Source organism: Lithobates pipiens, unplaced genomic scaffold (genome assembly GCF_037356315.1).
Source record: "Lithobates pipiens isolate NorthernLeopardFrog02 unplaced genomic scaffold, aLitPip1_a1.2 Scaffold_3, whole genome shotgun sequence".
NCBI classification, from domain to species: Eukaryota; Metazoa; Chordata; class Amphibia; order Anura; family Ranidae; genus Lithobates; species Lithobates pipiens.
Genome location: NW_027507790.1, coordinates 82,065,336 through 82,083,141, shown reverse-complemented (window position 1 = coordinate 82,083,141; position 17,806 = coordinate 82,065,336). Strand labels below are relative to the sequence as shown.

General features: G+C 45.7%; 1 protein-coding gene across 1 annotated transcript in view; it reads right to left on the bottom strand.

Annotated features, from left to right (window-relative positions):
• ZCCHC8 (zinc finger CCHC-type containing 8) overlaps positions 1–17,806 on the bottom strand; it is a 62,817-nt gene that overhangs the window by 12,045 nt on the left and 32,966 nt on the right. The window contains exons 9-11 of the mRNA XM_077461933.1: positions 17,285–17,427; positions 6,541–6,683; positions 6,268–6,389 (exon numbers count right to left, since the gene is read on the bottom strand). Of these exons, the coding sequence (XP_077318059.1) occupies positions 6,268–6,389; positions 6,541–6,683; positions 17,285–17,427 (408 nt within the window). The remainder of the gene's footprint in view (positions 1–6,267; positions 6,390–6,540; positions 6,684–17,284; positions 17,428–17,806) is intronic.

Here is a 17,806-nt window from a genome sequence, read left to right as displayed (position 1 = left end):
TGGGAAAGGAGGGGGATCGGCATATAACACGCACCCCCGATTTCCCCCTGATTTTAGGAGGATAAAAGTGCGTGTTATACGCGGATGAATACAGTATTTTTACTGCCACAGCGGTATTAGGTGCTATTTAGAGGTCTTTTCCATTTTTATAATATATTGTTCACTATTTATATTTTACACATTTGGCACCATTATTTTTATTTCACTTAATTTGTCACCATTCAATACCCAGGGGGTCCAACACCTCCAGCATACTTAATGGTTAGTTGGAATAGGTTCCCTTTTTTTCCCCCCAAATATTCACACAGTTTGACTTATTCTTATACACTTTTAGCTCTTTAGTCAATCGGCAAATTGCAGCAAGTTTCTACTGCAGAGGGTCAAACAGTTGGTGGTGGAAAGACCACAAAAGCCACCAGAATTTGCACATAACAGGCACTATAACCTCATCATTTTTTGAAGATTCTGGAACAGTCAGATATAAAACCTCCTTAATCGCATCTGACCAGTTTTGCAACTACGGTGTTTAGGCGGTTGGCCAATATTTTGGCAAGGTTCTTAAAATCCATGTTAATAAGATTGGGCGATATGAGGGGCATTTGAGTAGATCTTTGCCAGCGCGATTTCAAGTTGTGAAATTGCCAGCGCGATTTCATCGACAGGGAGAGGTGCCTCAATCTTTACTGCCCTCAGTTGAGAGGGAATGGAGTGATATCTGGGCCAAGTAGTCACTTAGTTGGGAGTCTGTATATTCTGCTCTCGAGTACAGATTTTTCTAAAAGTCCAAAAACTTCTCCATGTCTCCTGGGGCGTCACTAATCTGCCCCTGTGCAGTCAGAATTTGGGGGGGGGGGGAGGGAATTGAAATGGGAGGAGTGTTCAGGCCTGGTCAGATAATCTATGATTTTTGTGTGGCATGTAGCATGCGTTTTTTTGTGCGAGGTCTAATAAGCGGAGCTCATATTTTCTGCAACATTGCAACCAAGTGTCTGTTAACTAGACTAGGGTCAGAGGCATAGGTAATTTCGGCAGACGTCATATTGGCCTCCAAATCCACCATATGTTGTTGGGTATTTTTTACGTAAAATGCCAGTGAGACAAAGTATCCCGCAACGTTGTCTTAAAAGCCTCCCACTCTAAGTGGGTCCACTGCCAGTATTTTACTATACTCTTCCCACAGTCTCTATACTAGCTCATCCTCCAACCAGTAAGAGTTTAGGCACCACACACAAGCCTGATCCTGGAAGGAGATCCACCACTAAAGGAGCATGTCAGAATACCCCCCTAGGTAAGAAGGATATGGCAGATACCACCAGAAGGATATCCTGCATGTCAAATGCCAGTTCTATACAGGACATAGTGTGGAAAGAGTCCGAATGACAGAAAAATTGGCAAATATCCGGGTGTTTTAGTCCATGCACCTGGGCCCAGTTAGTAAAGGAAAGGTAGGATCTGCGCCCCCACCAGACGGACCATGGCTGGGCTCATTACTGCATTAAAGTCACCCACATACAGCAGTGGGCCTGGGGGCCTAGAAAATAGCATAAGCAACAGTTTTACCAACATATCTGCAGAGAATGGGATAGGGTACATAGATGGTCACCAGGGTAAAAGTCAGGGGTTGACAAATTTGCTTGGAATCTAGGAGCCAGCTTAAAAAGTTAGGCGCCAGGTCCGTGACGGCGATCCGGACCTGTCCCTGGCCTGACATGGAGACGAGTGAGGGGAAGATAGCAGTGCCGTTCCTTGTAATAACAATAAAAGTGACAACATTTTTTTTAAAAGAACAGTGGAAAAAAAAAAAAAAAGTTAAAATAAGCAGAAAAAATAATTTTTAAACGCGCCCTGTCCTGCCCGCATATAAAAATCGGTGTGCGAACCACATAGGAGGTAGCGCCGTGATCGGTAGAGCGAGATCAATAATTCTAGCCCCAGACCTCCTCTGTAACTCAAAACGTGCAACCTGTAGAATTTTTTTAAACGTCGCCTATGGAGATTTTAAAGGGTAAAAGTTTGTCGCCATTCCATGAGCGGGTGCAATTTTGAAGCGTGACATGTTGGGTATCAATTTACTCGGCGTAACATTATATTTCACAATATAAAAAATAATTGGGCTAACTTTACTGTTGTCTTATTTTTTTATTAACTAAATTATTTTTCCCAACAAAAGTGCGCTTGTAAGTCCGCTGCACAAATACGGTGTGACAGACAGTATTGCAACAACCACCATTTTATTCTCTAGGGTGTTAGAATAAAAAAATATATATAATGTTTAGGGGGTTCTAAATAAAGGGAAGAAGAGGCAGGTAATATAAAACAGGCAGAGGAAGCTTCATTAGCATTGCTGGTTTGTCATACCAACGGCGACCACAAGAGCGCCAGATTCCATAAGGAATCATAGGACCGCAGAAGGCCTCAAAGCCGCGGCCTAAATTTTCGGCCGCCGGCGGAACGGGCCGACGAGATCACACTGGGGGGGTCCACAGAGACAGGATACCCCCAGCTGTGCTGCCCCAGGTCTCTATTTCTAGTCGCCAATGCGACCTGGTGCCCGGGTTTTGTCGAGCCCTGGTAAAAGTTACTGAGGCAATTTGAGTCACAAGTATGACATACCTGCTTTCGGGGGTCAGTTTTAATCTGCAAAACCTCCGCATGTAGAGATTTAGCCAACAAAACCAAAACCCCTCTGAAATAAGCCGCACGAGTGGCATGAGAATTAGCCAGCCAGGGCCGTCTAAGGGACCTCGTTTTAGAGTCAACCAAATGAGTTTCCTGGAGACCAATAACATGGGGACGTTGCTTTTTCAGGACTGAGAACACTAGGATCGCTTCTGAGGCAAGTTAAATCCTCTAGTGTTCCAGGAGATTTTTAGCGTTCTGGCCATGACACAACAAACAGTGTAAGGTATATATCCTGAGAGCTTGGGGCAGAGGCACACCATCACACGTTATGCCTTTTGGGATACATACAGAGACATGTAATAACAGTTATAAGGCACTATTCAAGTTAAAGCAGCACAAATGCATGAAAAACCAAAGTGCAAGAGAAAAAAAGTATTAAAAAAAACAGAACCAAAAATAAGGACATCCAAAAAGAGAAAAAAAAAGTTGGAAGTCCCTGAAAAACCTTGAACCCCTTTCCGCTCAGCCATCCCAAACATAGCGAGCCTGGAATCCCTGAATTGAGAAAAGCGCTCACTTAAGTGAAGCGAGAACTGTTCTTTGGCCTCGTCACTAACTGGCGTGGGGGTTTTGTGATGTCTGGCTTGGCTCCTGAACAACTTAACAGGAGATAAGAGAAAAATGCTTCAGCATTAAAGCGATCCGGCTTCAGGGTAGATAGTACTTGCAGTTGGGAGGATACAAGAGGGACAGCATGTCATCATAGAGGGTTTGACCTCAAGGATTGTGAAGGGATCTGATCTGAATGGGTCCAACGTAGATAGGCTGTAAACGTTAGGATTTTATTTCGAGAACCAGTAGGAGGGGGTGGCACTCTTCATGGATCAAAAACAGCTGGGAATGACAGTGTGTGCCCCCCTTTTCCATGAACATATGGCGTGGTGGAACTGTCAGGTGGTAGCATATAGGGATATGCAGGTAGCTTGGTTGCCTGTGATCAAACTGGTCTGCTTCTCGATACATCTCCATACTGGACAGTTAGCTATGCCATGACTTCCTTGGGGTTGGTGTTAAAGTGAGCCTTACCATAATGGATAATGTGCAGTTTGGCAGAAAAAAGCATGGTGTAGTAAAGACCCTCAGTGTGTAGGAGGGTCTTCATTACCGCAAAGGAGAGATGCGTTGTCACTGGACGTCTGCTGAAAAGTCAGGGTATATTGAAATGGTGTTTCCATTGTATTTTAATGGGTTGCTCTCTCTTGCAAGAGGTAAAAATGTAACCTTGCCTTGAAAGTTAAGGATCCATGCAATTATAGAGCGTGGGCGAGCTCCAGAGGGAGGGAGACAACCGTAAAAAAAAAAAAAAAAAAAAAAAAAAAAAAGTGGCCCTCAACCAGATATACAGGAAATTTTCGGCGGGGGCATTGGATGACGCTCCTCTGGCTCTGGGAACCCCACAAAGCGAAGATTGTTCCTTTGTGAACAATTTTCCAAATAGTCGGAGGGCCACCATTTCACCTGTGTGATCCCTTACATTAACAGATAAGGGGAACTTAGGGAACTGATACGTTCTTCATTAGCACCCGTTCAATCCCTTGCACATCTTTCTTCAATAGGGAGAAGTCCATTGCAGATGGATGCAACCTATGTAGTGAGAGAAGCCTTGCAGACCTGTATAGCCAAAATTATGGTGGCTAGTGTATGTTCAGTAGAGGTTCTTCACTATTTTGGGGGGGGGGGGGGGGGGGGGGCAGGGGGAGTCCTGTGCCTGCAGGGGGATCAGGTTGTGTATCGAACAGGACATGGGTAGTGTCACTCAACAGTGCTGCAGGTTGTCTGTGTGAAGCTGTGATGGACAGCTGCAGCATGTCACACTACTTTCCCTGTGTCCCGGTGCCATCCGAGTTGGGCTAGTTGGCTTGCCGCGGATGGCAATGTGGATGGGCTCTATCCTGAAGTATTCCTATGGCTGTGGGGAGTATTTTGGTGCCAGCCTGGATGAAAAAATGGACCAAGGATGGCTGCAGGATTCCATTCATTAGCTTTGCCTTAACACGTCCGCTCTCCTCACCATCAAACTACGCCCCCCCCAATCATCCTTTTTAATGTTTACGGATAGTCACCAATTTGGGGGGGCGGATATGGGAGAGAGAAAATATAAAGAGAACATTTTTATTCTATGCAAGAACAAGTTTGTAATGAAGAAGAAAGCACAAGATACCCTGTAAGGTTTAAGAAAGAGAAGTAGTAAGGCTACAGTTAGACCCCTTTCACACTAAAGATGTTTTAGAGCTAAAAATAGCACCTCCCAAGCATGAAACCCCCGAGTGCTTTCACACTGGGGCAGTACGCTTGCAGGATATTAGAAAAAAGTCTTGCAAGCAGCATCTTTGGGGCGGTTTGGGATAGGTGCACACATCGCTCCCAAAAGCCCTGCCAAAGCAACTGCAAAGAGATTCGTCGGCACTGTAACATGATGTTTTTAACCCTTTATTCAGCCGCTAGCAGGGGGTTAAAAGCACCCAACTAGCAGCCAAAGAGACCCGCTAAACTAGAGGCACTTTTCTGCTAATGCGCTGAAAGGGGTCTTAAAAGTGGTACCGAACGCAAACTTGTAAAAACTGCCGCTCTGTGCTGGGTGATTTGACTCCTTTACGCATTCACGGGAGTGAAGTCATCGCAGGCTGGCATTTCAAACAGCCAAAGAGAATGAAGAAAAATAAAAAATAAAAATAAATAAATAAAAAAAGTGTAAAAAGGGAAATTCCCAGGACCAGTGGGAACAGTTAAAAGGCAGCACCGGAGGGGCTCTGACAGGTAAGCTTGTCATAATGTGCTATGATGCAGTGCACACTAACACATTATGGAATAAACTTGTAGCAGGGCCATTTAAATACCGCTTTAAAACAAATGACTTGAATGAATAAAAATCAAAAAGCAGGAAAACATTTTGGTAAAAAGAAAGAAAATGAATAGCTGATATTTGTACACAAAAAAAATAAAGTGTAAGTGACATGCAGTGGAAAATTTGAAAAATAAATAAATCACAAGTCCTTTGAGCTTCATAGACCAGGCATCCACATCTAGACATGCCAAGCTTGTGGCATTCATTTTCAATTTAGAGTTGGGACTGGACAAATTACGATCCATGTATGGGCAGCAGGCTGGCTGTACACAAGTCAGTCAATTAACTCGTAAACATGCCTGTTGGATTTTCAGGGCCCAGCCAAACTCTGGCAAAGGGGCAGGCCACCAACCACAAACATTCTGAGGGATGGATAAATTGTGGATTGGCTACATGGCTTACGACCCCACAGTCAGTCATTCAGCATGTCGTCTAGGGTAAAGAGGGGTGAGCTCTAGATCAGTTTCATCCCTTTTTTGGCGTGAGGAAAAAAACAAAACAAAAAAAAAAAAAAAAAAAAAACTGACACCCAACTTTTTTTTTAGCTGGCTCCTAGATTCAAAGCAAATGTGTCAAGCCCTGGCTTAATGTGTCAGAAAGTCAGTCAACAAACTCAAGCAGTTTGATGCAGATGACTACGGAAGAAAGACTATATGAGGCCTGGTTCCTGTGCTTCTCAAAACCCCAGAAGAAATGATAATTTACCAACAGAAGGTGAAACAATGCTTAAGGAAACTCACATCTGCAACTCCAGAAAGGAGAGGAGTATTAAAACCAGGAAAGCTGATTAACTTGGATACATCGTAAGATGAAGACTTATTCTGTGCTGCAGGATCTTCTTCAATCTCACCATCACTTGCATCTACAAAGCAAATTGGCAATATATTGAATTTAGGGAGTCTGCCAGAAAACACACACACTAAAAAAAATTAAAAATAAAGTCCATACTATATATAACCGATGTTTCAGGAACAGTGGTATCATAGCTTATCTAAGTCTGTAGAAGAACCTACCTCTTCCGTCATAAAGCGAGAGCCCAGAGTTCTCCATTTCTGCATCTTTCAGCCATCCTGGAGGGTAGCCAAGTTGGCGCATTCGATATATAAATGGAGGAAGATGCTGATCTGTTATTCCAAGTGCCTCTTGAAGTTCTGAGCTATATAGACAAAACAAGATCCTAATTATTTTTTTACACAACTATAATTGACAGTAAATGCCAGTTCACTGCATGCGATAACATGGTCACGTGACTCATTTGCGGGGAGAAAAAAAAATATATATATATTTATATATATTCCTAGCTATACATCTATGCTATAAAATAAGCTCTTAGATTCTTTCCCCTCCCCCCCTGAAATAAACTAAAACCTTTACAAACATTCCACACTTTCCCACTCTGTGCAAGGGTTTTGCACAAAGCAGCCCCAATTCGCCTCTTCTGTGAACCCCCAGCCATGCTTCTAGCTCCGCCTCTTCCTGAGTGCACCATGGAGAGCAGCTTTCGATGGGGGGCATACTCCTGAGTCCTGCTGCTGCGTCCATTGACGAAGAGGGGAGGGATCTGTGTCCCGTGATATACTCAAAAGAAAAGGATTTTACAGGCAAGTATGACGTAAAAAAATAGGATTTTTTTGCACTCACCGTAAAATCCTTTTCTCTGTAATTCACCGATTGACACAGCTTCTCTTTAGACCATTGGGTTGTTATGCCACCTTCAGGAGAGGACTAGGCATTACATGTTAACATGTGATAATAAAACTCAAACTTTCTAGTTCCGCCCAAGGGGCGGTCCCTTAGGTAGGAACCCCTCAGCATGCTACTGCAGCCTCAGTACGTCAACAAGCAGTACAACGTGAAGAAAAATATGTGTCAGTCGGGGAATTACAGAGAAAAGGATTTTACGTGGAGTACAAAAAAAAAAAAAATAAATAAATAAAAAAAAATTATTTTCTCTTGGACCCCTTTCACACTGGGGCGTTTTTCAAGCGCTTTAGCGTTAAAAAAAAGCCCTTGAAAGAAGCCTCATCTGCAGTCCCAATGTGAAAGCCCAAATGCTTTAAGAGCCCTTTCACAATGTCAGCGCCTGAAAAACGCTCGTAAAGCTCCGCTTAAACTAGCAGCGCTTTACCAGCGTTGTTCGAGCGTTATTGGGGTGCTTTTAACCCCTGCTAGTGGCCAAATAAAGGGTTAAAGGCGCCCACAAAACGCTGCTGCCAATAGCGTTTTTCAGGTGTTTTACAGGCGCTTCCCATTGATTTCAATGGGAAGGGGCGCTTTAGGAGCGTTGTATTCACCGCTCCAAAAAAGCTGCTTGCAGGACTTTGACACTCTGTCAGCGCAGCGCCTCAGTGTGAAAGCACTCGGGCTTTTACATTGGGATTGCAGTTGCAGCTTCTTTCAGGCGCTTTTTTTAACGCTAAAGCGAATGAAAAACACCCCAGTGTGAAAGGGGTCTTATATTCACCGACTGACACAGCTTCTCTTTAGACCATTGGGAGATCCCCAAGCAGCGCCAAAATGAGGGGTGGGAAAACAGCAAAACACTTCACCCACCATGGCATGTGGGAGCTAGTACAAACTTTTTTTTTGTAAAACCAGCCCCCCCCCCCCTCCCACACACACAGTGTGGAATAACCACCACAAAAAAAACAAACAAAAAAAAAAAACAGGGTGCTCCTCAACAGAGAAGCACTACCCTCAAACCGCACCAAAACTGCGGCAAATGCAACAGTGCATTAACTTAAAAGGTACTGCGTTTTTTTTTTTGGGGTAAAAACACAGGGGAAAAAAAAATATTGTATGTGCAATTGCCATTATACAACCGCCTGCAAAACTTTGCAGCCAAAACAGGCATCAGCCGATGCACTGACATCTACCTTGTAGAATTCTGTAAAAGTGAACAAACGACAGTCGCCGCTTCACACAACTGAGCGACAGACGCTTGATGTTGAAAGGCCCAAGATGTTGCAATTGTCCTTGTAGCGTGGGCCGTGACCAGAAAGGGGGCACCTGCCCCTTCAAGGCGTAGGCCTGTACAACAATCTGTCTAATCCACCTGGAAAAAAGGTGGCCGACAAGACCGCCATGCCTTTTTTCGGACCAGCCACCGAAACAAAAGGAGTCCGAGTTCTGGAAGGGAGCCGTGACAAAGCCTGAGCCACGTCCAGGGAATGGAGGGCCACCTCCTTAGGATGTGTCGGCTTAGGACACCGAGATGGTAACACAATGCTTCATTGATGTGGAACACCGAAAACACCTTTGGCAGAAAAGACAGTTGCGGACGCAACACCACCCTATTCTGTGGATAAACAGATAGGGTGACTTGCAAGACCTGAAACCCTCCTGCACGATGTAATGGCCACTAGAAAGACCACCTTCTGGGAAAGAGTCAGGAGGGATCTCTCTGATATATTCAAATGGCGGTTTCTGAAGCGCCGCTAACAGCAGATTCAGACCCCACGGGGGTAACGGTATACGAACCTGGAAGGAACTACATGTCGGACCCCCTTGAACAAAAAAGTGTTCACTAGAGAGTGAGGTGCCAGGGGTCGTGGGGGGAAGAAAAAAAAAAAAAAAAAAAAAAAAGAAGAAGGACAGCCAAAGCTGATATTTGTCCCTTAATGGTGCTTAAAACCAATTTCTGGTCTACACCTTGCTGTAGAAACAGCAGGATCCTGAATACAGAAAAGGAGTGGACGCCATCCTCTCTTCACACCTGGAAATGCAGACCTTCCAGGTACGATGAAATATCTTCCAAGAAGCAGATTTCCCTGCTCCCAGCATAATTTGGATCACCAAGTCCGAAAGACCCCGTTTCCTCAACACCTGGCTCTCAATAGCCATGCCTTTAAAGCCAGCGATGGTAAAGCAGGATGCACAATCGGACCTTGAGACAGAAGGTCCTCCTGCAATGGCAGTCGCCAGGAAGTGTCTGCCACCAGGTGCACTAGGTCTGCGTACCAAGGACGCCAAGGCCAATCCGTATTACTGGGATCCCCTCAGCAAAGCAGATGTGGCAACAGTTTTAGTGGAGGAAAGGCATAGATCAGCTGGTACTGATCCCACGGAGCTACCAGCGTGTCTGCCCACGGATATCTTGCCCTGGACACAAATCTCGGCACCTCCCAATTGAGATGGGAGGCCAGAAGATCCACATCTGGCGTGCCCCACCGCAGGCACAGTAGCCTGAACACCTCCAGATGCCACACCCATTCTCCTGGGTCCAGAATCTGGCGACTTAGATAGTCCGCCTGCCAGTTCGCCACTCCCGGGATGTAATTGGCCGAAAGGGCCGGCACATGTCGCTCTGCGGCTGCCAAGCTTCTTGTTCCTCCTTGGTGATTGACATGCCACAGCCATGGCGTGGTCTGGCTGGATCCTGATCGGACGCCCTCGCAGTCTCATCGACCATGTGGAGAGGCATAGCCTGATCACTATCAGATCAAGCAGATTGATTGGCAACGGGGATTCCTCCGTCGACAAGAGGCCCCGAGTCAACAGAACTCCCAGTAGTCCACCCCAGCCAGATGGACGGTGATCACAACGATCACCCCACGATTCAGCAGTTCCTACCGTCCCCAAGAGGGCCTCCCGGTGAGCCGGGAGTACAGGTATGCTGGAGGGGAAGAATCTGTTTTGCGGCCAAGAGAGGAAAACCATCTTGTAGCCAGAGGAAATCAGATCGCAGACCCATTGGTCGGACAGAGGTCCACTGGGCTGCAAACTCCCGAAGGTGACTGCCCACCCGAGTTGCGGGTGGGGACAAACCTTTGTGCGGTAGCACTTTTGTCCTTCAGAAACCGTCCTGTCGGGCTGGGGACATTTGACCGAAGCTCCAGGCTGACAAAAAAAAATTCGTTTGAGAGCTGAAAATGAGGGCCCTTGCCTACAGAGTGGCTCCTTAGCCTTCCTGGCCTGTGGCATTTTTAATAATGCCATCCAAAGAGGCTCAAAGAGCCAGTCACCAAAGAAGGGTAGATCCGTCAGGGCTTTAATGCCTGGTCAGCCGACCAGCATTTTAACCAAATCAGGTGGCTCAGCACCACTGCTGACACTGAAGCCCTGGATAACAGGAGGGAGGGTACCCAGGGCCACGTCACAAATTTACTTAAGGCCTGCACTAGTTGGTCTGCTAGTTCCACACAGACAGGAGAAGCCTGTTCTCCCAATTCGGGGTGCAACAGTTTTGCCCACTTGGTGTCTGCGACACAAGTGCGGATGCCAGTACTGGTTGCATGGTTGACCCCACAACCATAAACAAGGAACGAGCCACTGCCTCGGCCTTCCTGTCCGTGGGATCATTAAACGCAGGAGTCCCCTCTACCGGGATCGTGGTTACTTTGTTTAACCTGGATACTGGGGGGGGGGGGGGGGTACACAACCGGAGGAGCCGACCACTTCCTGAGAAGGCTTTCCTCAAAAGGGGCAACGTACCGCCATATATTTGGGGACTGAAAAGGTCAGCTGCGGTCGACCACATTCCTTGTAAATGAACTTGTCAAAATAAGTTAGATAAAAGGAACACCTTAGGTGAATGGGCTGGCTTACGGGACCCCAAAAAGGGGTCGCTACATCAGCAGAGGGATCTGCTGATACCCTGAAAATTCAGGAGCCAAGCACAGCTATGATAAGTGCGCCAACAAGCGCACGGACCTGGACAGGGACTCATCCTCGCTGTCCGAATGGTCCTTGTCAGCGTCGTCTGAAAGGACAGAGCAGAGGTCACCGGCCTCAGCAGGGCTCTCCCCGGAGGGCAGGGGCAGCTCTATAGCACCTTGCACCCACGCACTGCCCCCATCTTGGCAACTAACCAATTGAGGACTGCTGACAAAGCGTCCAGGGGCACTGCGCATACCGCAGGCGAACTGGTTGCAATGGCCTGGATTTCGGGGGAAGAAACACCAGTTTCTGAAGCCATGCTGACCCTACCCTGTGCGCCACCTGATGGGGACTTGAGACAGTGATGGTCCCATCCTCCTTACTGCTGCTGGCTGTCAGAACACGGGCACTACTTGCTGGACAGCGCAGAACCCCCTATACACATAATATACACACACTTATTATCTCTACACATACACATATATTACACACACTATTTTTTTTTTTAAAGGGGGGACCCCCCTACACCGGAAAAGCTGGCCCTCCATCGCAAAGCAGCCTGTCCCCATGTTGATGAGGACAAAAGCCTCTTCCGGACAATCCTGGCCATTGGTTGTCAGGGTCTGTGGGGGGCTTATCAGAATACATCGTACTCCTATCCATTCACCTGGGGTGGGGGGCGTCTCTGCCATCTTCTTCCAGCTCTTTTGCTAGCGGTGGCCTGGGCTTCTGCCTAGTCTTCCTGCGATGTTGACAACGCTCTCTCCTGCTGTAATGCCATGCATCGACTTATATAGGCATGGGGCGTGGTCAGAGGTGATGTCACACGATGACCACGCCACTTAGGACGTCAAGTCCCGGGGGCATGCTGGGACTGCCGTCATAAGGGGCGGGGTCAACATGTGACATCACCTGGTGACCATGCCCCATGCAATTCGCTGCACGTGTTATTACAGCAGGAGAGAGCGCGTCGTGCCAACATCGAAGGAAGAAACGAGGGAAGAAGACAACGCAGAAGCCGGGGCCACCGCTAGCAAGAGAGCTGGAAGAAGATAGTGGAGGAGCCGGCAGGAGAAGAGGCCGAAGAGAGCGGAGAAGAAGTCGGAAGAGACACCCAGAGCTGACTAATAAATTACTTTAAAAACCTGTAGTGTGTTTTTTTTATTGACACTTTTTCCCCAGGTGAATGGGTAGAGGTACGATGTACCCCATGCTCACATAGGGTTAGGGGGTTAGGATCTGAGGGCCCCCTTATTAAAGGGGGCTCCCGGATTCGAATAAGCCCCCCACCCGCAGACCTAGACAACCAACGGCCAGGGTTGTCAGGAAGAGGCCCTTGTCATCAACATGCGGAGGAGGTGCTTTGGGGTGGGGGCCGGCTGCAGGGGACCCCCCTTCCCCAAAGCACCCACCCTCCATGTTGAGGACATGTGGCCTGGTACGGTGGGGGGGGGGGGCTCGCTCATCTCCACCCCCTTTCCTGACCGGCCTGCGTGCATGCTTGGGTAAGGATCTGATAAGGATTTTGGGGGGACACCCCACGCCTTTTTTCAGCGTGGGGGTTCCCCTTAAATTCCATACCAGACCTAAGGGCCTGGTTTGCCCTGGAGGGGGAACCCATGCCGGTTTTTAACATTAGAGAGGTGACATTGTCGCTTCAATATAGATGGAGATCCAACTTCCATTGAAATCAATGGGTACTTGTCGCCTAGAAGTCAGATTGAAGTCGTACAGGAACCTTTTTTGACCTGTGACCGACTGCTGTAGTGTACATTAAGACAGCTCCATTCACTACCATTGATTTTCGCAGCAGCCCGACTTGGGGCGACCTGAAGTTCGGATCCCGGGTTGCCCCTGTGTGAACCGGCTCTTAAGGTCTGTTTGTTTGAGAAGAGATAACCGTGTTTAAAAGTAAAACAGATTGTTTACATAAGTCCGTGAGACCACGGAAGCTATCCACAAGAATTATCAAGTTCAAAATGTATAAGTATCATTCTAATATTGAAATGTCATATTTTGTTATAAGAACTTGAATAGAAATGTGATTATCAATCATCATTTGTCTGGTATGTAGAAGTACTGTATATCCTTTTATTTGTTTTAGTCAAGAAATATACCTGATATTTTGCACTGTATTTTAGTTAATATATTTTTACGCAATATCATTTGTGTCACTTGTCTTCAAAATAGCACAGATAAACAAACTTAAAATTTCTTGTTTGTATTGTTAGAAAACTGTAAATCTCCCAAATCAAAGAATTGCATATTTTCATAATTACAATACATTATTTATTATTTCAGTAAAAACATTCTGACAACATTGATAGGCAGGGTCTTCTCTGTCCCTGACCATTTCCCCATAGCCATTCTAGGGTTGCTCCGCAGCCTGAGGAGACTGGCATCTGTAGTCCGTACTCTCCAAGTTATCGGTAGAAAGAATGTTCCCTTTCGGTTTTTATTCAATGTGAGAGTTTAACTATTTTTATCAATAAATCAAGCTGTTCTGTTTTAAATACTACACTATCAGAGCCTCTCTTCCCCCCTTCCTCTGTTTTTCTTAATGAGTGGCACAACACTGCGGAGGTAGCACACTTGTGTACAGTACATCTGCTACAGGGATGGATGGCCCCCCTGGTGATTTAAAATATGCGCCCACATCACCGAGCGGCAAAGTACAAAAGTGGAAGACCCCCTGGTGGTGGACAATAGGACAAGCAGGAGATTTACCTAAACCTGACGCGGCTATAACTAAGGAGTGGAGGTGAGAGTTCTGGGAGCCCAGAATGGGATTTCATTTATTATCCTCTTCTACTTATGGGAACCAGTTTCAGTGCTCCTTGTGTGCTTTATGATATTAAAGCGGGAGTCCACCGGGACTCCGCGTTTTTTTTTTTTTTTAAAGTCAGCAGCTACAAATACTGCAGCTGCTGACTTTTAAAATAGTGACACTTACCTGTCCAGCGCGCCCGCGATGTCGGCACCCGAAGCCGATCTCTAGATCGACACTCGAGTGCTGCCGCCGCCATCTTGGGGTATGGGAATCAGGAAATGGAGCCTTTCGGCTTCATTTCCCGGTTCCCTACTGCGCATGCACGAGCCGCGCTGCGCAATGAGGACGGTCCCCGCTGCCTCTGGGATCTGTGTGTTTCCCAGCAGGCAGCGGGGCACTTGCGGAAGGGGGCGGGCACTTGCGGAAAGGGGCGTAATGTACGCCCCTTTCCGCAGAGAGCTAGCCCGGAAGTGGGTGCAGTTACCTGGATTATGGAGGAATCCGATGAGCGGAAGGTCCATTTTAGGGTGGACCTCCGCTTTAAGAGACCGATTTATATAGATCTATGAAATGGTGCATACCTTTCCCTAATATTTTGGGCTACTAGTAGCGATTTTCTCCGTTTTGCTTATTATCACTTATCACTTTATGAATGACACATTGTTGCATTTACATACTTTTTGCGCAGGATCATTATGGAATTTTCAAGAAATGATAGGCCATCAATACATGAGGTGTGATTGATTGGCACCATAGCTTGTTGACTTTCACAGAGACCAAAATGCAGTTATTTGGGTATTTTTAACAAAGACATGGAGCAGTAAAATTTATGAAGAAAAATAACCAATTTGCAAACTTTTAACAAACGAAGACATTTTGTAAAAAAAAAAGAAAAAAAATTGACTTTTTTCATTATTAGCGCAAAAAATAAAAACCCAGTGGCGATTAGCTGCTTGCCAACCAGCCGCTGCAGTTATGCCCAGTACGACAGTCACTGTAATAGCTATTGCAGGCACCCCCACGGCGCTTGGCTGGCAGCCAGGATGTCCGCCGGCCACTCGCGTTCACTCCTCAGAGCCAGAATGGGGATCGGACAACGTAAGCAAACGGATCCCCATTCTGGGATTAGTAACAGCAATCTCTCTCCTCCAGTCAGTACACTGCCCCCACAGTTAGAAACACCTCCCAGGGAACAATTTAACCCCTTCCCTGCTAGTGACATTTGTACAGTAATCAGTGCATTTTTATAGCTCTGATCACTGTACAAATGTCAATTTTCAAAAAATAAATAACTAAATAAAAATAAAGAAAGTGTCTGATCTGTCTGCCGCAATCCTACAAAAAACCCAACCGCACACACAGCCATTACTAGTAAATAAGCCACACATACAGTACAGACCAAAAGTTTGGACACCTTCACATTCAAAGAGTTTATTTTCATGACTATGAAAATTGTAGATTCACACTGAAGGCATCAAAACTATGAATTAAACACATGTGGAATTATATACTCAACAAAAAAGTGTGAAACAACTGAAAATATGTCTTATATTCTAGGGTCTTCAAAGTAGCCACCTTTTGCTTTGATTACTGCTCCGCACACTCTTGGCATTCTGTTGATGAGCTTCAAGAGGTAGTCACCTGAAATGGCTTTCCAACAGTCTTGAAGGAGTTCCCAGAGATGCTTAGCACTTGTTGGCCCTTTTGCCTTCACTCTGCGGTCCAGCTCACCCCAAACCATCTCGACTGGGTTCAGGTCCGGTGACTGTGGAGGCCAGGTCATCTCGCGCAGCACCCCATCTCTCCTTCTTGGTCAAATAGCCCTTACACAGCCTGGAGGCGTGTTTGGGGTCATTGTCCTGTTGAAAAATAAATGATGGTCCAACTAAAACGCAAGCCAGATGGAATAGCATGCAGCTGCAAGATGCTGTGGTAGCCATGCTGGTTCAGTATGCCTTCAATTTTGAATAAATCCCCAACAGTGTCACCAGCAAAGCACCCCCACACCATTACACCTCCTCCTCCATGCTTCACGGTGGGAACGAGGCATGTAGAGTCCATCCGTTCACCTCTTCTGCGTCGCACAAAGACACGGTGGTTGGAACCAAAGATCTCAAACTTGGACTCAGCAGACCAAAAGCAGAGATTTCCACTGGTCTAATGTCCATTCCTTGTGTTCTTTAGCCCAAACAAGTCTCTTCTGCTTGTTGCCTGTCCTCAGCAGTGGTTTCCTAGCAGCTATTTTACCATGAAGGCCTGATTCACAGTCTCCTCTTAACAGTTGTTCTAGAGATGTGTCTGCTGCTAGAACTGTGTGTGGCATTGACCTGTTCTCTAATCTGAGCTGCTGTTAACCTGCGATTTCTGACGCTGGTGACTCGGATGAACTTATCGTCCGCAGCAGAGGGGACTCTTGGTCTTCCTTTCCTGGGGCGGCCCTCATGTGAGCCAGTTTCTTTGTAGTGCTTGACTGTTTTTGCCACTGCACTTGGGGACACTTTCAAAGTTTTCCCAATTGTTCGGACTGACTGACCTTCATTTCTTAAAGTAATGATGGCCACTCGTTTTTCTTTACTTAGAATTTGTATTATGGCAAGAAAAAAAAAAAGCAGCTAACAGTCTATTCAGTAGGACTATCAGCTGTGTACTGTATCCACCTCCTGCACAACACAACTGATGGTCCCAACCCCATTTATAAGGCTTGAAATCCCACTTAATAAACCTGACAGGGCACACCTGTGAAGTGAAAACCATTTCAGGTGACTACCTCTTGAAGCTCATCAACAGAATGCCAAGAGTGTGCGGAGCCGTAATCAAAGCAAAAAGGTGGCTACTTTGAAGACCCTAGAATAGAAGCCATATTTTCAGTTGTTTCACACTTTTTGTTCAGTATATAATTCCACATGTGTTAATTCATAGTTTTGATGCCTTCAGTGTGAATCTACAATTTTCATAGTCCTGAAAATAAAGAAAACTCTTTGAATGAGAAGGGGTGTCCAAACTTTTGGTCTGTACTGTATATTCTCTATTTTCTAAACGCTATAACTTTTGGGCAAACCAATCAATAAGCCTGTTGCGATTTTGTTTACCAAAAATACATATTGGCTTAAACTGATGAATTGTAAATTTTTTTGGCATATAGCAAAAAAAATAAATAAATAAAAAAAAAAAAAAAAAAAAAAAAAAAAATCGAAATTGTCGATTTTTTGCAATAAATAAAAACCAGAGGTGATCAAATACCACCAAAAGAAAGAAAGCTCTATTTGTTGTAAAAAGGTTTTTTGGGTACAGCGTTGAGCGACACTGCAATTGTCAGTTAAACAGCAGTGCCGCATAGCAAAAAATTGCCTGGTCATTAAGGGGGAAAAATTAAGTGGTTAATAATGCACCTGATAGTCCCAGGCTTGAACCTTGAAAATCTCTCATCTACTTCTTCAACATGATAGCGTTGTTGATAGTTCTGGTTACCAGCTTCTGCACTGGAATCCATAAATTCTTTTCTCTTCATACTGATATGGGCAGGATCTCGGGGCTGCAAAAAAAAAAAAAAAAAAACGAAACCAAATTTTTTTACATGAGCTACCTAGGTAAACATATGATGACTTCAAGCCGGCCATAGATGGTTCAAACCTCAGCTGGTTCAGCAGGGACCAGCCACGATTCAAACAATATATGGGCAGGCCGATTGTACTCAACTTGAGCGATCAACTTGGGTACAACCAGCCAATCTTTTTTTTTTGTTTTTATTTCATCAATCCAGAACACCTGCTGCCATTTTTTCTGCACCCCAGTTTCTAGGATTTCATGCAATTGAGTCACTTAGGCATGTTTCCATGTCCATTACACAAAAACAAAAAGGAGCTGGGGTACACAAAAACAAAAAGGAGCTGGGGTACACAAAAACAAAAAGG